The 16,419-nt window shown below is 45.7% G+C and overlaps 3 protein-coding genes across 3 annotated transcripts; 1 reads left to right on the forward strand and 2 right to left on the reverse strand.

Annotated features, from left to right (window-relative positions):
- Positions 1 to 449: 449 nt before the first annotated feature.
- timmdc1 (translocase of inner mitochondrial membrane domain containing 1) lies at positions 450 to 5,419 on the reverse strand. Its single transcript, XM_035150011.2, has 8 exons — positions 5,336 to 5,419; positions 4,120 to 4,472; positions 3,705 to 3,870; positions 3,415 to 3,503; positions 3,237 to 3,304; positions 2,698 to 2,776; positions 1,460 to 1,570; positions 450 to 1,337 (listed from the first exon to the last, which is right to left on the reverse strand). The coding sequence occupies exons 2-8, from the start codon at positions 4,449 to 4,451 to the stop codon at positions 1,187 to 1,189; spliced, it is 996 nt and encodes a 331-aa protein (XP_035005902.2). The 5' UTR covers positions 4,452 to 4,472; positions 5,336 to 5,419; the 3' UTR covers positions 450 to 1,186.
- A 615-nt stretch (positions 5,420 to 6,034) lies between these two features.
- Positions 6,035 to 10,135, reverse strand: poglut1 (protein O-glucosyltransferase 1). The gene is made up of 11 exons (XM_035149992.2): positions 9,985 to 10,135; positions 9,554 to 9,644; positions 9,118 to 9,261; positions 8,864 to 8,999; positions 8,651 to 8,772; positions 8,246 to 8,305; positions 8,048 to 8,147; positions 7,872 to 7,930; positions 7,587 to 7,754; positions 7,410 to 7,466; positions 6,035 to 7,225 (listed from the first exon to the last, which is right to left on the reverse strand). The coding sequence occupies exons 1-11, from the start codon at positions 10,055 to 10,057 to the stop codon at positions 7,069 to 7,071; spliced, it is 1,167 nt and encodes a 388-aa protein (XP_035005883.2). The 5' UTR covers positions 10,058 to 10,135; the 3' UTR covers positions 6,035 to 7,068.
- A 339-nt stretch (positions 10,136 to 10,474) lies between these two features.
- Positions 10,475 to 15,540, forward strand: LOC118103254 (calsequestrin-2). The gene is made up of 11 exons (XM_035149990.2): positions 10,475 to 11,061; positions 11,809 to 11,893; positions 11,989 to 12,089; positions 12,585 to 12,693; positions 13,467 to 13,540; positions 14,006 to 14,136; positions 14,239 to 14,284; positions 14,411 to 14,465; positions 14,834 to 14,934; positions 15,013 to 15,087; positions 15,160 to 15,540. Exons 1-11 carry the CDS (start codon positions 10,819 to 10,821, stop codon positions 15,367 to 15,369), a joined length of 1,230 nt encoding a protein of 409 aa, XP_035005881.2. The 5' UTR covers positions 10,475 to 10,818; the 3' UTR covers positions 15,370 to 15,540.
- Positions 15,541 to 16,419: the final 879 nt, after the last annotated feature.

Below are 16,419 nucleotides of genomic sequence, written 5' to 3' on the forward strand. Positions count from 1 at the left end.
TAATGAGAAAATGAACAGAAAAACTGTTTCCCTGTCCAAATGTTGTGGTTCTTCTCTTTTTATGATTTGATCTTTTAAAATGTCTTCCACACAGGAAGGGACACACACACAGCCACAGTCCCAATGTGATTGAACAGCTCCAGTGTGGACCTGCAGCAGCTCACAACTCAAACACTAGCTTCAGGGGGAAATAACCAATGTGTTTACCTGAAGTAATCACTGCACAAGCTGAGCCCCATTTCCTCCGAGCCTTTCTATTGGCCGTCCATCTGCGCGTCAGCAGTCACTGCTGCATCCGAGGCCGCAGCTGCTGCTGTGTCACATCTTGTTTACACCAGGGGCCACGGCTTTGTTTGACCTAGTTGCTGAAAAGCCCAAGAGGCAAAGTCAAAAGCAAACTACACATTGACGGACACGGGGAAAAGAAAGAAGCCGTTTTCTAAACAGACGAGGTTTGACATTTGTTGGTTTAATATCAAAAACAACAACATGATACATATCAGTTATTGTTCCAGTTACTTTTGCTCGTTTTCATTTTTGTCTTGAGTTAGAAATGTCACATCAACGTGAGGCTTTACCGGAGAAACCAGAGAAAGCTGGGAGTATCTCAGTGGGACATTTGTGTCTCTCTCCAGAGAACGTCCAGAGGTTCAGTTATACAGGTGAGGACAGTGTAAGTGAAGCACGATCACACTGGGACAGAGTTGCCTTGATAATCGTTTAATAAGAAGATCACGTTCACTTTTCTTGGAGCAAAGACTGAAAACAAGCTGAGAACTTCAAGCGAGAAGAAACTTCATGTAGAGACGAACAGACAGTGAAACAAGGCGTGTTTGTCTCTGAGTCAATAAGTGCAGAAGCTCAACGTCACTGAATCCTGTACGAACATGAATATCATGTCTGTCAGGAATCCACAGTCTAATATGACAGAATGACACAATCTAAACAGTTTCTGTGTTTTACAAATGAGTTCTTCCCTCTCAACTTTCCTGAGCAGCTCACTGATGCTACTCGAGGACCCTTGACAGTGTGAAGAGCAGCAGTGTCTTTTCATTTCAGCGTGAATCCGGTTCCGTTCTGCTGGAGTAACGCTGAGTGACGGAGTCCAGGCGAAGCAGTGACCTGTTTATCCTCAGAGTTGGATTTAGTCCCACCTCAACGTCCTGCGGAGCACAGGCGGCTCCTGTCATTGGCTGCTTGAGTCCTGAGCCACGTCCTTGTTCTGTGGTGAACTGAGCAGCTCCTGAATCCTCTGCATGTCCTTATTGGTTTCCTCTGCCTGACAGCTGACGTTCAGATCTCCAATCAGCTCGTCCGTCAACTGCAAACGGGCCGCCCTGGTGATTTGAGAGGAGGAGGAGGAGTTAACCAAACAAAAAGAAACTTCACTGTCTCCTTTTCATTATTCTTGGTGAATGATCCTGTGAGATAACGTCATTAAAAATCTTCTTTAAATTACCATTCTGCCAGTTTGAGCTCGTACAGCTCCCTGCGCTCTCTCCTCCTCCTCTCTCGGACCGTCTCTCCAGCCAGAGACTGCATGCTGACGATCAGAGCCCCAGTGGGAATCCTGAACACAAGTTGTACATTATAAACATAGTCCTGTATATTTACACATTTCGAGAGGATCCGTCCAGTAGTTTTTGTGGAATCTTCGCTAACAAACATGAAAACTGAACTTCCTTGGCGAAGGTAATAAAATAGACCAGTTAACACTCAACACTTTACTATCACATATAATCTGTTGTTTATTTGCCTCGTTGGCACAAGCACATTCTGCTCCAGAAGCTGCTTCAGCTGTTTTAACCTTCCCTCTCTGACTGAGTCCGGCTCCAGCTCCCTGTCACACCACCACGTGCAGGACGAGGGGACGATTGGGAGGTGAGATCTGGAGCGTGATGTGCTTTTCCGATTTGCTGCCTTCTTTCATTTCAACCCCGTCTGCCCCAACTGCACCTGGCACAGCCGGGGCCGGGGCTGTTTGCACACATCAAACGCTCCAGGTGGCCGGTCACTGAGGCAGACAGCGAGGGGGGGAGCAGAAGGAGGAGGCGACGCTAGTGTGGAGCCAAGAGGAGAGGAGACGAGGGCCGAGCCAACACGGAGCTGATGATCTCACATAATCCAAACCGGCCCCTCCGGTCCGCTACGCCCATCAAACACCTCGCACTCAATCTCCATCATACGATCAAAATCTGCTCTTGGCTCCGCGCACTCGGTTGAAAGTGGCCACAGGAAGGAGTGAAAAGTGGAACGGAGGAGAGGAGTGAGGAGCGAGGAGCGAGAGTGGAGCACAAGAGCAGATCAGACGTGGTCGATGGAGATCAGAGGCTGGAATCACAGCAGTGGTGTAAAATGGAGAGGGGCAGTTGCCGTCTTGGCCTGGCTCCTCGCTCTAGTACCCAAAACACGGCCCTCTGTGCTGCACATGAATCCCATTGGCACCGTGAACAGGGCTGAGGGGCTCAGCTGGGCGACAGAGGGTAGCTGGGAGGGGTGCAGCTGGCTGCCAGAGTGCTCACTGCTCTGGAGCACACAGGCACCAATGTGGACACACATGAGCGAATGTGCACAAGGAAGAATATATACCTAGCGGTTCCTGACGACATAACTCCGACCAAGATTCTTCTCTGAGATCAGTTACGATAAAACGTTAGTTACGATGACCAGTGGATGTTTGCACAAGCAGAACTTTACCCCAGCACGGCTCCGATGATCGTCCCCGCCACCAGCCCACCCAGGCCCAGGTTGAGTCTGAAGAGGCCTCCAGTGACAGCTGCTCTCACACACACACACACACAGACAGACACAGACACACACAGAGTTTTATTAACATCATAGAACGAAATGAAGTGTCCCAGTGCTACAGATAATAACATAACTCACAGACAAGTCGACACATTATCTACCGACTAATTCCAAAGAGCTCATCTTATCGGCCTCACACTTGGCACATGTGGGTTGTAACTTGGGTTTGGTGATTTGGACACGTGATACTTTAAACATTAATGAAAACTGATGTGACCAGCGCTCTGTAGAAGTCAGTGGGGGCGGGGCAGCGGGCTAAGAGTCAGTCTGAGGATGAAGTTGATCAACTGGTGCAGTGTGGAGTGTGATGCGGAGCCCTCAGTATAAAGGCTGGCTTGTGAGTGTGACGCAGACTTGTTGTGACACGGTGTCGGGCTCAGCTGACGTCCGCTGGATAAATAAAGAGGAAATAAAAAGGTGTGACTCACCTCCAGCTGCAGCGTAATGACTGAGTGTGTATTTGTCTCGGTACACAGACAGACCCGTGCTGACGGAACTACAGAGGGAAACACACACATGTGATTTAACACATTTCATTTAAGTACGAGCTGCTTTCAGATCTAGTCAGCAACTAATGATCCAACATCATTGTTGTTTTATATTTACTTGAACAAGGTGACGAACGCGGCGACTCTCCAGCTCCACCTCCATCCATATCTCACAAAACCACGGATAGCAGCGTTGTGGGCCGAGCGCTGAGTCCAACACAAAGACACAGAGACAAGGACTTTTCTATGGGAATTAAATCTTCTCGTATGAGGTTGTGTCTCAATTACAGCCCAACTGATATAATAACAATAACTTAATTTGTATCATTTCTATTTCTCTCTTATGTTTTCTAAATCCTCTCCATGTATTCACATATCAAACAAACAGAGACGACAGACTTCACTCACCACTGCTTCCACTCGACTAGTATAGATTTCCGCCTGGCTGTTTTGGATGTAGCGCTGCCTGGCGTGGCGTGCAGCTGGCAGGCCTCCGTAGATCAAGCCTGCGAATGCGGCCACCGCGCCGCTCTTTATCACGTTGGTCAGCTCCTCTGGGTACCGCTGTGTCACGCTGCCGGGACACGAGAGGGATGAAGCACAGCTCATTCAACAACACACAGAGATATGTTTAGAAGAAATATAAAACAATGGATGGGTGGTTTGTTCTAGTTTTATTTTACAAGCCACTGATTGTTATTTGATCACATCTCACAAAGGTGAGGTTCACTTACAAGGTGGATGATTTACAAAAAAATATCACAATTCAGGGAGATGTGGGCTAATGAAACTAAAGACAGACGAGTAAGAGACAAACACTAACTTTCTGTCAAAGAGGTCCTTGATGCGATCCCATCCTGTGTCTGGGAATTCTGGCTTTCCCAAGTTGCTTGGCATAGAGCGTGAAGATGAGCTGGGTGCAGGAGCAGGGCTGGTTGAGGAGGAGGAGGAGGAGGAGGAGGAGGAGAGCATCTGTGGCGGCTGGGCAGCAGCCACATCAGCTGCGTGGACCCTGGGGAGCAGGAAGCAGAAGGATGGAGGCCTGGCTCTCTGGATGAAGCCCTGCAGTAGGCCGGTGCTCAGCATGCCCCGGGGTGCTGAACACGCCTGCCATCTCTGTGGGGTGATGCCTGTTGTGTGTGGCTCTGGATGCATCACTCTTCATCTGGCGTCGGACTGCAGAGCAGAGGCAGAGACACATGGCCATGAGTTGGGATGTTGCACTCGCTGCCTCGACTTGAGCTCCAGCCCCAAAACAAATAGCCCGAGGGCAGATGAAGCCCTGGCAGGGCTGCACGGGCTGCCAGATGCAGCAGCTGTTAAATGGTGCAGTCTCACCAACACACACAAGCAGATTCTGTCTTTCTCTACTTCAAACTAATCACAAAGCTTCCAACGCGCTGCAGGGACCCGCAGGTCGTCTGAGCAGGTGAAGAGGTGAAGAAACAGACCTGAGATCTGATCACAAGTGGACAGCTGTATCCGTCTGTCTGTCTGTCTATCTGTCTATCTGTCTGTCTGTCTGTCTGTCTGTCTGTCTGTCTGTCTATCTATTCATCCATGCATCTATCTGAAGATGCAGTGAACGTCATTGGACTCATGTTAATGCTGCAGCACAAACACAATCACAGTCATATTACATGTTAATTCCATGTGCAGGTCCTCATCAGACTAATGTCACACAGCTACATTAGCTTAGCCTGTCTCTTCCCGTGCTAAGCTAAGCTAACGTCTCGCTCCTGCACACGAATAACCAACTGCTTTACTTTTAATCTCTATGTTCGCAGAACGTGAATAATGTGTTTGTGAGTCGTCCGTCCGACAATGGGTGCATTAGCGCTAGCAGTTAGCATTAGCCAGTAGCCTGTGTAAGTCAGTGGAGAAAAGCAGGTTAGCATCTGACAACAGTTTGTGTAGTGAGCGAGTGAAGCTCTGGATCATTAACGATCATCACAAACACTGTAAACACGTCAGCTTGTTGTTGTTGTTGTTGTTTCACTGATGCTGTTTGTTTCTGTTTCTCTGTTTCTGATGCTCACCTTCAGCTGCCGGTGTCCTGACCTCTGCAGAGATAACAGCGCCACTACACAACAGCGCCACCCAGCGGTGTGGAGGACTGGACATGAGAGAGAGAGAGAGAGAGAGAGAGAGAGAGAGAGAGAGAGAGAGAGAGAGAGAGAGAGAGAGAGAGAGAGAGAGAGAGAGAGAGAGAGAGAGAGAGAGAGAGAGAGAGCCACTCCTGACCAACAACAACAGTGGAGTGATAACAATCTCTCCTCGACACAGTGAGTGAAAGAAGCTTCTTGTACAGAAACAGACATCATCCCTTCTTTAATAAATCAGATATTTTGTTATAATTATATAAACTGTAGCTTGTGATGAGAGTGGTCGGGAGTTTATGAGTTTAGGGGGCTTTTTGGTAAATAGGAGACAAATGAAAGCATGTAAAAATGAAGACGAAGGGGGGACGAGGTGCCGTTTATGAGACCACACGCATGAACGCAGAGAAAGAGAGATTAATGAGTTTCCAGTCGTCCAGCCTACCTAACTTGGCCAGAAGAATAATATATTAATAAATAAAAAAGAAGTTACACATTAATGACAAAGCAATGACAGGAAACATCTGATTGAATATAAATTGCAGGTGAAGCAAAGGTTGGACTGGATACAACAGAGATCAGTTAAAACGTGTAGGTTTAGGAAACGTCACAGTAATAATAAAAAACTTCAGCAGGACATTTTGAGAACCAAACAGTTTATTGGCACAAAAACAAAACTGCAACACAACAACATGGACGTCACGTGATCACAGCGTGTTGGTCAACATTGGCACGTACCGTCTTTACCACACGTCTGTACAAAAGGACACAGACTTCTGCTGGTTCACAGAACAACGTGAATACTACAACATATTCACCCCTGTCCTGTGTCATTCACACGTCATCTCTCAACACACACAAAGATTCTGTATAAAAGGCCACATTTCAAAATAAAAGACTTCTTCTGTGACTGTTGACACTTTGTGTGGAATGTCACATTCCTTTGTGCTTTCAAGTTATGAACCAAGTTGTGTCAGAGCCACTTTAATAATAGACAGTGACATTGGTATTGCATCGTTTGCATAAATAACATTTATGCAGTGTAAGGATGTGATGGTGACAGTTGTCTGCAGTGTCTCCAGTTGTCCAGCAGAGGGGGACGTTGCATCAAGTAAAGATATATAGGCCTTAAACACTCACCAGAACAAATTCAACAGGCAGAAATCAACTTATCAAGACTTTTACTAACTTTAAAAGTGGAATCCTGCATTTCCCATAATGTAACTGTTGTTTTTTCATTCGACTCCTACTGCCACATATTTCACACCTTCCACTCCGAGTTTATAAATACACTCTGCAGTAAAAAGAGTACTGTAGAGTATTTTCTCCTCCTCCAGAGCCACAGAAAACATATAACTGTTTTACTGTCTTACACGAGAAGTAAACTGCCTTAAATCGACTGGTAAAATTGGTGGAATGTTCCTTTAACGTGGACGTTTCTTTGCTGGTGACAGTCGACAGAAAAACAACCAGAAAAACGGTCGATGAAGTTTTGGCAAAAGAGTGGCACTTGAAGGTAAACTCAGTAAACTACATTCACGACATCTATGAGACTAAAACACTGACGTCATCAGAAATAAATGTGTCTAAAAATACTGTAGTGTGATTTCATTCAATCATATGTTGTGCTGGAGGAATTACATTCACTATCTGGAGATTCTCTCTGCAGAACCTCACAGCTCCGTCCTCCTGGGTCTGTGGACGATCTGGTTGTAGTCGCTCTTTCTCTTGGGTTTGTAGGTGAGAAGACGGCTGAACTCGGTGAGAAGTTTCTCCCAGTAGCAGGAAACATCCTCCATCCGCAGATGGTTGAGGATGAATTCTTTACCCCTGTAGGGAGGAGGAGAAACAGATTCAGACACAGATTGGATTTGTGACAGGAGCTTAAGTAGATGTAGCTCCAGGAGGAGAATATGCTTCAGTAAAGCCTTTATCAGACATGAACTCTGGAGGAGCTCATTTCTGAAAGCAGCAACAATCCATCAAAACCCTTTCATTAAATATGATGTGTTACCTTGAGGCGATCTCCTGTGCGATGGCATCGTTCTCTCTGACAAACTGTAGAAGCTCCCTGAGGACACAGATCATGGAAATACACATCACACCTTCAGTATTGATTACATTCATCCAAATACTACATTTCTTTATGAATTTAATGAAGTGCCTGTTTAACTGAGACGAGTCGAGGTACCTGACATCTGAGAGGTCCTGCTTGACGGGGATGTAGTGAACCCAGGGCTTGAGCTGAGCGTAAAAAAACTCCTGCCACTCATCCCCCACGTGAAACACCAGAGAACCACAGAGGAAGAGATGTTTGAGGCGGAAGCTGGCTGCCACGCCGCGGAAGTTGAATAAATACCTGAGAGACGTGGAAAGAAGCTGCGTCATATCGTTGATTCTTCACAAAGCTACACAAACATTTCAGCAGGTAACATGTTGTGTTTAGAAATTCCTGCTTTACAACGTGGTCACTTACTTGTATTTGCAGTGATCGACCAATGGGATTTCTTTGGCTGCAGGACTCCCTAGTGTGTCCTATGGCAGAGAGGCAACATGATGAGTGAACTATCAGCGCTGATCGCCTGTGACATCCTATAGCTTTATAACTAATATGACTGTATTTGGCCTCAGTGTAGTTTCAGTGTGTCTGACCTTCTCAGACTTCCAGGCCTGGTTCTTCGTGTACTCTGCATCCACCAGGTCTGGAGCGTCTCTGGACAGGAGGATCAGCGGGTCTCGCTCTGGACTGGTCCTGTCAACGAGACAGAAAGAAGACAAATCAGCTCGGAAAACACAAATGGTAGAAAACCTCAGATAACTGACACAAACTAGTGAATTTCCAGGACTGACCGGGAGCCTCTGAAGAATCCTTTAGACTCTTTCTTCGTCCACGGCCACTGAGCTGCTGACCTGGAAATGCACAACATTTTAATTAAGCAAAACCCAAAAATATTCTTTTAATAACTAAATCTCATATATATATATATATATATATGTAGATATCCAAATAAAATTTAACATATTACCTAAAAAACTACTTGGCAATTATTCTGCCAAATAATTGATCTTCTAATTAATTAACCTGTGAGATCATCTGTCTCTAAAATGCAGAAGTTGGTGATAAATGTCCATCACATTTGTTTTGTTTGATTATTAATCCAAACACAAAGAAAACTTGCACACACTGATTCTGTTATCTACTTCATTGGCATATTCATTTTTCTGGTCGTCTCCTTGATAAGTGATGAATCTTACTTTTTGAGGTCGTCCCTCATCAGGTCCCACCTCCCCAGACCTGTGGGGTATATGGGCCACACGGCAGGTCCGCCCTCCCAAAACGTCCACGCAGGATACATGATGTCCTGGTAGTCGGAGGTCTACTCACATCAAACATACACATGAGCAGTTACTGCATCTAGTCAATAAATATTCCTGAATACGTGCATGTAAGTACTGTTCCAGTCTGACCTTACTGAAAGAGAAGACAGGCAGGGTCGGCTGCACCCACTTGGGGACTTGAGGGTAATCTCTGACGTTTACCACCATCTCTAAATCAGGTAACCTATCGATCAGCTCCAGGATGAAATGCTCCACTCCACTGCACCTGAACACCATGAGCACACACATGTACACATGTAGAAGAGCTGCTGGTCTGAAAACAGCATTTAAGTAGGTTTTAACAAATTGGAAGTACGTCTGTTTAATTTAAACTTGATCTTTACCTGGCGGGGAACATGCAGTTGTGTTCCCTGTACAACTTGTGGTCGATGATCTGGTAGTGTGTGCCCACTCCTCTCTGGACAGTCGCAGCCATGAAGTCCTCAGAGATGCGTCCTTTAAAGGGCCGCAGGTCCTGCTGTAGGACACTGGAACAGAAACCACAGACACGTGTCCCGGATCACAATCAAGGGAAACATGGGCTGATGAGGTGTGAAGGGAGGATTCCGGAGGTTTCCCATGTGACCAAACCAGCAGGAAAATGATATTAATATATCTGTGTCTGTGCAAAACAAAAGTGTGGTGACTTGACAGGTAATGACCACTTTGCTTTACAGACTTATTGGTAGTTCTTGTTTCGTTGTGATTAGAAGAACCTAAGTGTGAAGTCCTGTAATGGATGATAACAGCCTGATTATTAACATTGAGCTGGACACTCACGTCAGGTGGCAGCTGCAGTTCACAGGGCTGCAGGCAGCGAATCCTCCCACAGCCTCAGATACGGTTTCTCTCATCTTCCTCCACTCTTTGCCTGAGACAGTAACAAACACACGTGAGCGGAGGTTTTCAAATGGTACCAACACTGATCCGGATCCACTTTCTATTCTAATGTCTTCCTGTATCCTGCCTGCCTCATGTCATCTTTAAGAAACGAAACAACACGAACACAAATCTCATTTTCTCTGCTGCTTTTAGCGGAAGCTCCAACTTTTTCCCACAACTTAGCTCGCAGGCTAGCTAGCATGTTAGCTCGCAGGCTAGCTGGTGAGCCCGTAGAGTGGAGTTATCTCGGGGGGGAACAGTCCAACACAGCGCGGCGGAGTCTCGCTGTTCCTGTGAACGTGTTGACGAGTTGTTCACGTGTTCGTTACCTGCAGCAGCGACCGAGAATAAACCGTAAATCAGCCACAGCGTTGAAAAGCTGCACAGCCAAACCCGCTCCATGTTTCTGTTGATCCTCTACTTCTGTCTGAGGAGCAGGACGAAACCTGCCATCTGCGATCTGTCAGTTCTGCCTGGAGCCGTCAGTACGGTAATGCGCAACAAAATTAATTTACCGTAATCTTTATATATGTTTCTGTTTTTTTCTATCTCTCCCTTTTCATCACTATTGAACACTGACTTGTTCTTGTGATGAATGCAGTGAATGCAGGACCATCTTCTCTGGTCTGTTGAGTATTAAACACACTCATGTGTATTTAAATGAATACATGTGGAACTAAAAGATGTGCAACTGTATTGAACTTTATTTTTATGAATAATTCTGAGCCCCTGCCCCCCACAATGTCTGTGCAAAGCATAAAACATCATTTCCCACTGCCCAGCCAAAGATCCTAATTATTCTCCCTGATAGACACTGACACTGCTGATGAAACAGCTGATTCCAAAGCTTCTCTCATTTCTGAAATGATTTCAGGGCACGAGCCTCATGAAGGAGCGTCCTTTAAACGTTCTCGAGAAAAAGAGGCGATGGAGTCTCCTGAGATTTGTCCAGTGATGGTGTGTGACGGAGAGAGGAGGAGACAGGCGACAGGTGGAGGAGAAATGATGTCAAAGGAGCAAGAGAGAGAGAAACTATGAGAGAGGGTATTTCATGTTTGATAAAGAGATAGTGGAGATCAAACCTGAGGGAAGATTTCAACTTGGATCTTTTCAAGTTCCACAGCTTCTTTGATTTCTCCATCTTACAAACACCTGGATCAACAATGCTGCACATCTGGCTTCTTCTCCTCTCCGGCCTCTGCCTCCACCAGTTCTTCCTCTGCAGGGCCGAGGAAGGTCTGGAGTTCCCCAACTTCGACGGGAAGGACAGAGTGCTGGACGTGAGCGAGCGCAACTACAAGAAGGCTCTGAAGAGGTTCGACCTGCTGTGTCTGTTCTACCACGAGCCGCTGCCGGCCAACAAGGGTCTGCAGAAGAGGTTCCAGATGACGGAGCTGGTGCTGGAGGTAAGAGGAGAATCCTTTCCAACGAGTCCCCCTTTATATATTATTATTATAAGTAGTATCTAACTTTATATATGATGAATTAATCATGTACTGATGTTTTAAAGATCAATTAATGAAGTTAAAGAGTTAAATTCAGTCCAGGAACCAGGTCAAGCTGACGTATACCTTGTCAACAATGTTCCCTTTGTCTTAGATTCTTCCAGCCATCTTTTTCCTACAGACATTCCATTCATCCTCCCTCCCTCCCTCAACTCTTCATCCCTTATCCTAACCCTCATCCCTTCATCCTCCCTCCCTCCCTCCCTCCCTCATCCATTCATCCCACCTCACTCAACTCTTCATCCCTTACTTTAACCCTCATCCCTTCATCCTCCCTCCCTCATCCCTGTCACAACTGCCATGATAAAGGCAACCTTTAATGTCACAGATAATCTATAACACTCAGATACAACTCTAACTTGTCATAAGTCATTTTGTTTTCATTTGTTTTCTCATTGTTCGTTTCACAGAGTCAGTGTTTTACCTTCACACTCTCTGAAACTGCAGCAGTGGTTTTATTCCCATTATTCTCGCTCCTCTGTGGTTCACAAACATCCAGGGATATGGATTCTAGGTCAATCTGTTAATTAGAGCTCGACATCCATCAAGGATGTCAAAGACTAGTTTCTGTGGATCAGTGTATTAAACAAGATAATATTTATGGCTCAGTTTGTTAATCGCTCTGACGTTTTTCTGTGTGAACAACAGCTCACAGCTCAGGTCCTGGAGAACAAGGACATCGGTTTTGGGATGGTCGACTCCCAGAGGGACGCCAAGGTCGCCAGAAAACTGGGTATGAGTAGAACTCGGTCTCTATTCTACGACAAAAACTTTTATCATTATGGCAGTAACATCTTTCTTAAAGACTCAGACGTCTCCTGTCTTTAGGTCTGGAGGAGGTGGGCAGCTTGTACATTTTCAAGGACGACCGCGTCATTGAGTTCGACGGCGAGCTCTCAGCAGACACACTGGTGGAGTTCCTGTTGGATGTGAGTGGAGAATGGATTCTCTCATGAAGTGAAGGAATCCTCAGGCAGTTAAGAGCTGCAGCCTCATTAAATACTTATAAATGATGTAATTCACAGTAACTCAACTTCCAGCAGGAAAAACATTCATGTTCTTTTACCCAAAAAAGAAGATCTGACATTTCATACAAGTAAAGAAATGGTTGCCCAGAGGTAGACTGGTAGGCTGGACTCTTTGCTGCCCTCTAGTGGATGTGTTGCTTAACAACCATGCCAGCGTAAAGGACGTATAAAGATATTTTCATTTGTAAAGGTAAAAATTAGTCTTTAGCAGTTTCCTGCTGTTTCATTTTGCTAAACCGATTGAAATCGCTCCTGGTTGGGGCTTCACACATGGGAGCGGTGTTACTTCCGTCAAGAACACAAATATACGTGTATTTCCCAAAATGTGGAACCATTGCTTTGAGCCTTACTGTGTTTCTTCTGCATACATCCTACCTGTGTTGTACTGCCCCCCAGGTGCTGGAGGACCCGGTGGAAATGATCAACAATGCCATGGAGCTGCGAGCCTTTGAGAGAATGGAGGAGGACATCCGCCTCATCGGCTACTTTAAGGGAGAAGACTCATGTTAGTTTATCTCCATGTGGTGTGTGTCTCGAGCTGTGTCTCAGTTCGGAGACGGTGACTCCGATCATGGAAATCCTCCGGACCGTCTCATTTGGGCCTTAGCGGTCTATATGGGCTGGGTAGACCGCGTCCTCCACAGGATGCAGCCCCTGAATCGAGACCCTGCAAACGAGTAAATTAATGCACTTGTGTTTGCATTTCCACAGACGGAGAACGTGTAATGGATCAGAAATACATCTCGCTCTCCACTAAAGTCGCCTCCATTGCTTCCCTCGGCTCTAATGGGGTCTGGAGGCTAATGCGGCTCCATCAGCCTCTAGATGGCCATTAGTGCCATGTATCCTAACTGGGTACTAAAGGGAAACCTGATTCCAGACTCTCGCTCGGCCCCATGAGAAGCTCTAAATAGCTCCTGCCTAGTGGGTCAAACTGCAATTATAGCTCCTCTCAAAAAAAGGTAGAAAAAGTGAGATTCTGTGCAGGACGATGTTATCTGGTCCAATATGACAGAGGCATGAAGTTTCATTAGGGAGCCTATCTCTGCCCTGTGATAGGTCGGCCCTTGGCGGTGACCTTGTTGAGCCACGAGCGAGTTACCAGCGTATAAAACTGTATTGAGGGAGACTTTGTTACAAGGGTGACGACAGTTCAATCATGACGGGAAATTGAATGAAAAGAGTTCCCCTCCCTGATAATACTGGAGATTCTGTGAAGAACGCGAGCAGAATGTGAATGAACGTGTTTCTCACTGAGTTTCTCTCTCTCCCTCGCAGACTTCAGAGCTTTCCAGGAGGCCTCAGAGCGTTTTCAACCTTACATCAAGTTCTTTGCTACGTTTGATAAATCTGTAAGTCTTCATGAACAGAATTAAATCCTTTGATTTGTCTCACGTACACATCGCTTTCCAACAGTATTAACATTATGGGGAATATGACTATTTGCTTTCTTGCCAAAGGCTCAATGAGACGATTTACTGCTCTTATATTTGTACAGAAAATGTGAAGCTGTTAATCCTATATCCATTCTCTCCATCCATTATCCATCCATTATCTATACCGCTTATCCTCCGAGGGTCGGGGGATCTAATCCCTGCTGCCAGCGGGCGAGAGGCGGGATACGACCCCCCCAAGTCACCAGCGTGTAGCAGGGTCAACACACAGACACAAGCATTTACACTTACTCAGGAGTGCTCATAGAAAAACCCACAAAGACACGAGGACAACAACTCCACAATAAAACACAGGAACCTCGTCAACAACTGTCCCCCGACACCTTTTTATCCACCATCAGCACTTTATTGTTTTTGCTCTAGGTTTCCAAACATCTCTCTCTCAAGATGAACGAGGTGAATTTCTATGAGCCGTTTATGGAGGAGCCTGCCGTCCTGCCGGGCCGACCTCTGACAGAGATGGAGATCGTCGAGTTCGTCAACCAGCACCGAAGGTTGATTTCTAACCGTTTCTATCATTTAAGGGAGATTTTAAATAGCTATAAACAGAAGCTCACACATTGTGGTGTGTATTGATGAGAAGGTGTTGTTCACAGGGCGACACTGAGGAAGCTCCGGGCAGAGAATATGTTTGAGACGTGGGTGAGTCATTGCTTAGTGTATTTTCACTGAATTAATTCAAACTTGTTAGAGCTGCCACATGATGATGAGTTTGGAGAATATTCTCAGACTGTGAATCAGATCTTTTACTGTAAACTCTGTTTCCAGGAAGACGACATGGATGGAATACATATCGTTGCATTTGCTGAGGAAGAAGATCCAGGTCTGGACCTCGAGCTCAGAGCTTTTAGCCTTTTGGTTCCACTGTTAATTGTCTTTTTATTTTGCCTCTGTGTAGCAGTCGGAGGCATTTTGATTCAGGTTTTCTGAATGTATGTACGTTGGTGCTTTCATCTGTTCCTCCTGCTCTTGTGAACCTGATATCTCTTGAGGAAATTTCTATAAATTTGGTACAAACATTCAGTTCAGGACTCAAAGATGAATTAATTGGGCTTCGGTGGTTGAAGGTCTTGTGAACATGTAATCTTTTCAGTTTTTGACTTAGACTCACGGATTAACTGTTGAGATCTGGGTGGTCAAAGGTTAAAGGTCAAGGTCACGGCTGAGGTTCCTCTGCTCTGTTATTCACAGATGGTTATGAGTTCCTGGAGATCCTGAAAGACGTAGCCAGAGACAACACCAACAACCCAGAACTCAGCATCGTCTGGATCGACCCTGACGACTTTCCTCTGGTTCTGCCTCATCATTAGATCACATTTCTAAAGATACATCTGTACTCTGTGTGAACCTGGCTTGTCTTGTCCCTCCAGCTGACCACCTACTGGGAGAAAACCTTCAAGTTGGACCTGTTTCGTCCTCAAATCGGTGTTGTCAATGTAACAGATGTAAGTTAAGAGTAAGAATCTCACTGCATCAAGTGTTTTTATTGTCTGCGTTGACCCTCCTGTGTGTTCCAGGCGGACAGCGTGTGGCTGGACATGTCCAACGATGAGGACTTGCCCACAGCGGAGGAGCTGGAGGACTGGATAGAGGACGTCCTGTCAGGGAGGGTGAACACCGAGGACGATGACGAGTCTGCCGATGACCAGGAAGACTCCGACAGCTACGTCGAGGAGGACATCTACGAAAGTCACGACCAAGAAGGTGACGATGACGGTGACGACTAAACTGAAAGTCCTCACGGTTCAGACATGGGTCAACTTGACTGGCACATTAGAAACAGATTGTTGATAGTAGATGAATTAGTTAGGCTGTTAAAACAGAACCGATTAAAGGTCATAAGTGTTGTGATTAACTCAGTAAATATATGAAACTTTAACAGAACATAAAACTGCATTGAAGGAAAGTATCTAAAGTACTTTTTGTGATTGCAGCCAATAAAAGTACATCTTTTACTGTGATTTACATCTGATGTGTGAGTGAGAATCAATCAGACTCTATTTGTATAAAACCTACATACAATTAATATAATGTGCTTATGTGCTATAAGGGCTCTCTGCTCTAAGGTGGGTTCTCCAGGGTTCATGTGGTAAAAGCAAATTTATAAAGCAGTAAGAGTCTAAATAAATATTCTACGAACACACACTTCACTTCTCTCCCTCATTACCAAGCTGCACACTGACGCTAGAGACGGCAGATTGGCAGATTTTCTCCCCCTTGGATTGATCACCTTGAATTATTCAAACACCAGTGAATAATTCAGCGCTGTTTTGCCCCCTAATGGGAGCAGGGACGTGGACAGTGAGGCTGGGGGATCACAGGGTGTCCACCGGGGGTCCTACACGCTGCTGAACCACTGGACGGGAATAAATGATAAAACAGGGGCCATGCAAGAGGATGGGATGCAGCGCGGTGCAGCGTTCACACATAATCCACAGACAGATCAGTGGGTGTCGATCTGTGCATTTAACTGGGACTTGAGGACATGTCACACTGTCATGAGGAAGAAGAAGCAGACGTGTGAGCATCAAGTGTGAGGGTGTCTTACATGTGCACTGCGTTTACAGAGGGCATTAACACTGATCCCTCTCTCACACACTTGACAGGTTCAATGTAAAACAGCAAAGAACCAGGACAAGAGAAGGTGTCAGGTGTGACACAACTAAACCCCAAAGAAGCTGCAGCCATTTCTGTTCATGCCTTGATCTGCACATAACCAACTCATTACCCAAGAGATAGAGAGGGAGGAATGAAGGGAAGGAAAAACATTCCATTTA

The sequence above is a fragment of the Hippoglossus stenolepis genome, chromosome 24, assembly GCF_022539355.2.
Source record: "Hippoglossus stenolepis isolate QCI-W04-F060 chromosome 24, HSTE1.2, whole genome shotgun sequence".
Classification (NCBI taxonomy): Eukaryota; Metazoa; Chordata; class Actinopteri; order Pleuronectiformes; family Pleuronectidae; genus Hippoglossus; species Hippoglossus stenolepis.

Excerpts from the sequence above, each read along its gene's own strand:
- LOC118103254 (XM_035149990.2), top strand. The coding sequence starts at position 10,819 with ATGCTGCACATCTGGCTTCTTCTCCTCTCCGGCCTCTGCCTCCACCAG. Across the intron at positions 12,090-12,584 it reads TGGTGGAGTTCCTGTTGGAT|GTGCTGGAGGACCCGGTGGA; the intron begins GTGAGTGGAGAA and ends ACTGCCCCCCAG. Across the intron at positions 12,694-13,466 it reads CTTTAAGGGAGAAGACTCAT|ACTTCAGAGCTTTCCAGGAG; the intron begins GTTAGTTTATCT and ends TCTCCCTCGCAG.
- poglut1 (XM_035149992.2), bottom strand. The coding sequence starts at position 10,057 with ATGGAGCGGGTTTGGCTGTGCAGCTTTTCAACGCTGTGGCTGATTTAC. Across the intron at positions 8,306-8,650 it reads ATGAGGGACGACCTCAAAAA|GTCAGCAGCTCAGTGGCCGT; the intron begins GTAAGATTCATC and ends GTGCATTTCCAG. Across the intron at positions 8,148-8,245 it reads GGATTCTTCAGAGGCTCCCG|GACCAGTCCAGAGCGAGACC; the intron begins GTCAGTCCTGGA and ends TCTCGTTGACAG.
- timmdc1 (XM_035150011.2), bottom strand. The coding sequence starts at position 4,451 with ATGCATCCAGAGCCACACACAACAGGCATCACCCCACAGAGATGGCAG. Across the intron at positions 3,871-4,119 it reads AAGGACCTCTTTGACAGAAA|CGTGACACAGCGGTACCCAG; the intron begins GTTAGTGTTTGT and ends GTGTCCCGGCAG. Across the intron at positions 2,777-3,236 it reads TCATTACGCTGCAGCTGGAG|CTGTCACTGGAGGCCTCTTC; the intron begins GTGAGTCACACC and ends GTGTGAGAGCAG.